General features: G+C 35.4%; 1 protein-coding gene across 2 annotated transcripts in view; it reads right to left on the bottom strand.

The window, feature by feature from the left end:
• LOC106467960 (syntaxin-like) overlaps positions 1-7411 on the bottom strand; it is an 81390-nt gene that overhangs the window by 14137 nt on the left and 59842 nt on the right. For both annotated transcript variants that reach the window (XM_013928350.2, XM_022396204.1), the window contains exons 3-6: positions 2537-2636; positions 1069-1143; positions 846-919; positions 576-684 (exon numbers count right to left, since the gene is read on the bottom strand). In XM_013928350.2, the coding sequence (XP_013783804.1) occupies positions 576-684; positions 846-919; positions 1069-1143; positions 2537-2636 (358 nt within the window). The remainder of the gene's footprint in view (positions 1-575; positions 685-845; positions 920-1068; positions 1144-2536; positions 2637-7411) is intronic.

Below are 7411 nucleotides of genomic sequence, written 5' to 3' on the forward strand. Positions count from 1 at the left end.
TTAAAAAAAAAAAAAACTCTACTGTTATAAATAACACATTCAATTGAACTAAACTATGCAGGCCTATTTAAATATATTTACACATGGCTTATGTATATCGTATATATACATATATATTATTCATACCTTCGGTGTATAGGACGCAAGCAGATTCTGACATCAAATTTTGGGGTAAAAAAGCGTGTCTTATACACCAAAAAATATGGTAGCTTTATGGATCCATGACCTTGTCAGTTGCAGGGTCTTAATATCTTATGAGTCACATAAAACATCCAAACACAAATACCAGAACACTGCACTTAATTCCATGGATTACTGATGGGTTTCCTGATGTATTTTATGTGGTGATTTCACCCATTTTTTTTTTTTTACTCAGTTCTGTACATTGATTGTTGTAACTGGAAAAATATAAAATTACCTAATTTGATGCAATATGTTGACCCTACAAAATAGTGAATAGTAAATAAATAAGGCAGTACTTTGAGGGTTAGCCTATAAGTTTACATAATTCTTCACACTCTTCCTTAATTGTTACAAAAGTTATAAAAAGATATTTAATAAAAGTAACTACTCACTAATTTCCAACTGCCGCTGAATCCGTGCTTTACACCTCTCTCTGTAATCTGTTTGTGTCTTATTGTAGTCTGTCATAACCTCCACAAACTTTTGAGACAGCATAGAATGCTAGAAAGGTGAAAAGTCAATTATGCTTATTGCAAGTCTGTCTTATGATTTTTTTTTTAAATGCGTGTTACACAGGATTATAATATATGTTCCATAAATAAAACAATATACCTGCATTTTAGAATTTCTTAAATTCTGTATGAACAAGTAAAACAACGTACTTGAGTTTTGCGTATCCTAAAATCTGCCGACATCATGCTAGTTTGTTCTTGCTGTTCGATGTTTTGTTCCATCACTAGAATTATTAAACAAGACATATACTGAAAAACTATTATGAAGAAGGAAATACATTGCAGCTATAACTTATTCCCTTAAAAATAAGTTTACTTACTGAAGTAACTGGTTTATTTAAAAAATAGGGGAAAGTAATAACACAGTGTCTACCTTTTAACTTGGTGCGAACCTTATTGGCAGCCTTTTTTATGTCAGCCATGAGATCCTCTAATTCTTGCTTGACCTCTGTAAGTGACAACATCAATACAAATTAGGCGTCTAGTAAATGTGATGTAAGGTTAGGTTTAAAACCATGAACATCAACTGTAAAATTTGCCATATAAAGAAATACAAACACATAAAAGTAGTTTCATATTAAAAAACAACATTGTAATACAAAATTTTCAGGTTAGTCAAATTATAGATTTCAACAGGGTTTGTGGTTATAATGAAAAAATATGGAAACTAAATATTGACTTTAATTAATGTGATCGACTGAAATATTTTCTTGACCAACAGAATGAAGAACTTCTACCAACAGAGTGATGAGCTTTGACCAACAGAATGAAGAACTTCTACCAACAGAGTGATGAGCTTTGACCAACAGAATGATGAGCTTCGACCAACAGAGTGATGAGCTTTGATCAACAGAGTGAAGAACTTCGACCAACAGAATGATGAGCTTCGACCAACAGAATGACAAGCCTTGACCAACAGAATGATGAGCTTCAACCACCAGAGTGATGAGCTTCTACCAACAGAATGTTGAGCTTTGACAAACAGTGATGATCTTTGACCAACAGAATGATGAGCTTCGACCAACAGAATGAAGAACTTCTACCAACAGAGTGGTGAGCTTTGACCAACAAAATGATGAGCTTTGACTAACAAAATGTGGAACTTCTACCAACAGAGTGATGAGCTTTAACTAAAAAAATGTGGAACTTCTACCAACAAAGTGATGAGCTTTGACCAACAGAATGTGGAACTTCTACCAACAAAGTGATGAGCTTTGACCAACAGAATGAAGAACTTCTACAAACATAGTGGTGAGCTTTGACTAACAGAGTGACGAGCTTTGACCAACAGAATGAAGAGCTTTGACTAACAGAATGAAGAACTTCTACCAACAGAGTGATGAGCTTTGACCAACAGAATGAAGAACTTCTACCAACAGAGTGGTGAGCTTTGATCAACAGAATGAAGAACTTCGACCAACAGAGTGATGAGCTTTGACTAACAGAATGATGAGCTTTGACTTACAGAATGAAGAACTTCTACCAACAGAGTGATGAGCTTTGACCAACAGAATGAAGAACTTCTACCAACAGAGTGATGAGCTTTGACCAACAGAATGAAGAACTTCTACCAACAGAGTGGTGAGCTTTGATCAACAGAATGAAGAACTTCGACCAACAGAGTGGTGAGCTTTGATCAACAGAATGAAGAACTTCGACCAACAGAATGACGAGCTTTGACCAACAGAATGATGAACTTCTACCAACAGAGTGATGAGCTTTGACCAACGGAATGGTGAACATTTGGAGGGGAGGAGGAGGGACTCTAGAGAAAGTTTCTGTTGGATGCTAACTCCAGCAGTATACATACACATGCAGTGTACACAGATTATTTTACTTACTTTCATCTGTCTGTGGTGCTGACAAGATAGCACTGTGTTTCTTCTTCACTTCTTCCACATTAGCTTGTATCTTCTCTATGTTTTCTCGGATTTCTTCAACCTGTATGAAGAAAGAAATATAGAACTTGTTACAAAGCTTTGCCATGATTTTGGTTTGAGAGTAATAATCTAAAATTCAAACCAGGCTTGTTTTCTTAAGAACTGTTTGTCTTTTTTTACATTTCCATGACTGATCAAGAGGCATAAAAACAAAGAACATTCACGAGGTTAATTTCTTAAAAATTTGTGAACCTGAGCAAAACAAAATTCAACATTTGAGAATATACACTGCATTTTCTGAAGAATATATCTTGTTCTAAAACATGTTTCTTCAAACTCAATTTAAAAAAACATTAAACAATATTTAGCGGTTTCAGCAGAATTTTGTTATTGTCCAAGATCCTTTTGTTCAATAAATATTTCATAAGGTTAAAAATTAACCTAGACTTCACTTGGTTCAAGAATAACACTTCAAATATAAAGATTTCATAAATTCATTACATTAAATTCATGATGTCAGAAAAACACGTAGGTTCAAGAAGTCTTGTTACAAAAGGATAAAAACTCTAACCCAAGCGCTTTCAAAAGGTGGACCTTACTTCTTCAGGGGCAAATTGGGAACTGCTCCTGAAGAAGAAATGTCCACCTTTTGAAAGCACTTGGGTTATAGAGTTTTTATCATTTCATTAGATCAAAAATGTTCATAGCTAACTCTTTGTTATAATATAAACCAGAAAGCTACACAATGGGCTATCTGTACTGTGCCCACCATGGGTTATCGAAGCTTTGTTTTTAGCATTATAAGCCTTCAGACTTACTGCCAAGCCCCTGGGTGACACATATGATAATGAAATGTATTCCAGTTATTGGCCCCCCAAGGTTGTAGAACTGTATATTCATTTCGTTAGAAATGTTTGATACTAAAGTGATTTTTTTTGTTGCAAATTTGAGGGTTTTATTTCTAGATGAAAACTTCTGGTGCAGAAAAGCTAGGTATTCTTAATTGTGTACTGCTTCAGCTTACTCTTAAAAAACAAATCTTGGGGAATGCAACTAGACTATATTTATGGACCTACTGCACCTTTGGCACTCCAATGCTCTGTGCTACTTCAGTAACCAAATAAAATCCTCCCCAAAAAAATTTATGAAAGAAAAAAACGCCTAATGTGAAATAACTATTATAATGCTATTAAACTGATATTTCTTTCCTAAATACAGTAATGTAACTTTCATAAGTACCTTTATAATCCTGTATAAATTCATAAGCAATGCCACTGTTACCCTAATAATTGTTTGTCACAAAAGTTCATAAGCAATGCTACTGTTACCCTAATAAATGTTTGTCACAAAAGTTCATAAGCAATGCCACTGTTACCCTAATAAATGTTTGTCACCAAAGTTCATAAGCAATGCCACTGTTACCCTAATAATTGTTTGTCACCAAAGTTCATAAGCAATGCCACTGTTACCTTAATAATTGTTTATCACAAAAGTCCATAAGCAATGCCACTGTTACCCTAATAATTGTTTATCACAAAAGTTCGTAAGCAATGCCACTGTTACCCTAATAATTGTTTGTCACCAAAGTTCATAAGCAATGCCACTGTTACCTTAATAATTGTTTATCACACAAGTTTGTAAACAATGCCACTGTTACCCTAATAATTGTTTATCACACAAGTTCGTAAACAATGCCACTGTTACCCTAACAATTGTTTATCACACAAGTTTGTAAACAATGCCACTGTTACCCTAACAATTGTTTATCTTGATGGGCAATCATCCAAAAGTTACTGGTGGTAAATTTTCTACGTTTCATTGTTAATTTTTGCCAGAACATCTTTCTATGCTGGTGAATCATGATCATACAAATAGTAAGCTGGGTGTGACATGATCACCAAGCAATTGTTTTACACCCAAAACTTTGGGAATAATGTGCTCATATACATCCATTTTCTTTTAACAAGACTTTCGGTATGATGTCTTCACAGACTCTTCTTTACACCCACATGTTCACCGAGTGTTTTCTTTACACCAAAAAATTTGGGAATGATTTCCTCACATGTAACCATTTTCCTTGGACAGATGTTTCGTGTGACATCCTGTCAAGTTCTTTTTCTTTATAGCTACAGTTCTAGGTGTCATGTGCTCACATGCAACCATTTTCCTTGGACAAGATTTTTGGTATGACATCCTTTCAAACTCTTTTCTTTATAGCTACAGTTCTAGGTGTCATGTGCTCACGTGCAACTATTTTCCTTGGACAAAACTTTGGGTGTGATAACCTTTACAATTTGATAAAAATGTTCACACCGAATAGTTTGTCAAACATGTGATGGTATAAACAGCATCATGTTTGTCTTATCCCGGCCTACCTGATGAGCCCTGGTACTGAACGAAAAGCCTTGTCGATTCTCGACTGTACAGATGCAGTTTGCATGACACGATTCTCAAATTCCTACCATATATTTGGATTAATGAACTATTTCCTAATTTTATTCATTCATACTTGATGGGAATAACATCTTAAATGGACTATGTGTGTATGTTAATGTCCGGATGTTTATTGAAGTACGACTGACAAGTTTCCTATCGTAACTGGAATTATAGGGTTAACAACTGAATGAAAAATAGAAAAGATGTATGACCCACATATAAGAACAAAAAGAAGCAGGCTTGAGACAGTGATTTGGCAAGATGCCAGTTTGCTTCAACAAGGTGCACCCCTTTACCAGCATACAACTAACTGGTCTAGAAAACAGCACACTTGAGTTCCAACTGACAAAAGGAACGTAATCACTAAAACGACTTAATTCACCAATGCTTCGCTCATATCGACCGACCGTTTTGTGACAAGCGGAGGGATAATTCCTTAAGGCTATACAGATCCTGTCAACACAATACTTGTATCAAACGATGGGCGGAGTGAATGGGTCAGGATCATTTACAGCTGTGATAAAAGGGAGAATGAAAAAGTACAAGACAGAGAGAGAGAGTATGAAAGCGGATCTTATAAGTTTGATACATCTATCATGAACATGTTGAATACCAAAACCGTCTTGAAAGTTTTACGTCACGAAAAACTCGCTTATTGTGCATTGTTTTCTCTCATATCTACAGGTCCTCGAAGTTCTTTTACTGGCCATAAAATCCTTGATTTATATCTTATCATGCGGGTGTAAGTAACAGTTAAAAACATAGATTTTACAAGAGAGTTAATACTATGTATCAACCGAAACTAAAAATTTCAACAACTGAATGTACAGTTTGAAAAGTAATACTTACATCCACAACTAGAAAAAAACTCAATTTAATTATTTGTTTGTTGAATTTCGCGCAAAGCTACTCGAGGGTTACCTGCGCTAGCCGTCCCTAATTTAGCAGTGAAAGACTAGACGGAAAGCAGTTAGTCAACACCAACCACCGCCAACTCTTGGGCTACTCTTTTACCAATGAATACTGGGATTGACCGTCACATTATAGCGCTCCTGCGGCTAAAAGGGCGAGCATGCCAGAATCCGTATGAATAGTTATGGAGAGCTTGTCCCTGCTTACCCCTTGTGCACACCCCTGCGAAATTATGCAAGTAAACTTTAAAACTGCAAGTCACCAGTAATTTATGTCAACGTGGAATATACGTACGGGAAGTCAAAGCTGTAAAAACATTGATTATAGTGTGTAGTTCTCTTTAATCATGTATTCACGTTTCATAAGCGTGAGAGCAAGTCTACATTAGTAAAATTGATAAACCTAATATAGAAGTCGTATTATCAGACGTACACCAAAGAGATGAAATGCTTTATATCAGATCCACGAAGAGCACTGACAAAACAAAAAGGATATTTTAGTTTTAACCAGAACTATAGTAGCTGTAAAAAAAAATAAAAAAAATTCCCCGTTTTTCTGCGCCAGAAGTCATCAAATTATGCGCTTAGTAATCAAGATAAGCCAGATCGAAAAATAAAGATCCGTATCTCTTGGTCTTTTCTATGCTAAACACATTAAACCACGTGTATGATTGTAACTTAAAATATAACTATCTCAAAATGTCCCCCGGTGGTAAGTATACGGAATTACAGCCCTAAAATCAGGGGTTCGATTCACCTCAATGGATACAGCAGATAGCCCGATGTGGCTTTGCTATAACAAAACATACACACTCTCAAAATATAAATCACTTTTTGATGTTAATGAAGTACGAGGTGTTCAGAAATTATGTTAACAATATTGTTTATTTGTATTTCTATAACAAGTCTTGTATCTGTATTGGCACGTCGGGCAATACTAAACGTTGTGGAGGAGGAAGTCGCAAATGAATAACAACTGTCTAACAATGAACAAAAAAAGCTTTAAAATATTATTTAAGAATTTCATACAATAACAAATACTGTATTGTACTACAAAATCGTAAGTCATACAGATAATGTTACACGATCAAGATACACAAAACGGCGTAATATTTAGAACTTGCTAAAGACCTGTAGTATCCTTTCATTTCAGCTGGCAAAGTCATAGAAAAACATTTAAATAAAAAATCGAAGCCAACAAAAATATTGCTGTTAGAATTCCACTAGACCAAGAGAGGTGCGTCGTTGTATGTACGGAAAAATCAAGAGTTTTGTCACTTGCAGAGTACAGCTTGCTGTTAGAATTCCACTAGACCAAGAGAGGTGCGTCGTTGTATGTACGGAAAAATCAAGAGTTTTGTCACTTGCAGAGTACAGCTTGCTGTTAGAATTCCACTAGACCAAGAGAGGTGCGTCGTTGTATGTACGGAAAAATCAAGAGTTATGTCACTTGCAGAGTACAGCTTGTTTGTAGGTAAGCACAAAGCTA

Source organism: Limulus polyphemus, unplaced genomic scaffold, assembly GCF_000517525.1.
Source record: "Limulus polyphemus unplaced genomic scaffold, Limulus_polyphemus-2.1.2 Scaffold2812, whole genome shotgun sequence".
Classification (NCBI taxonomy): Eukaryota; Metazoa; Arthropoda; class Merostomata; order Xiphosura; family Limulidae; genus Limulus; species Limulus polyphemus.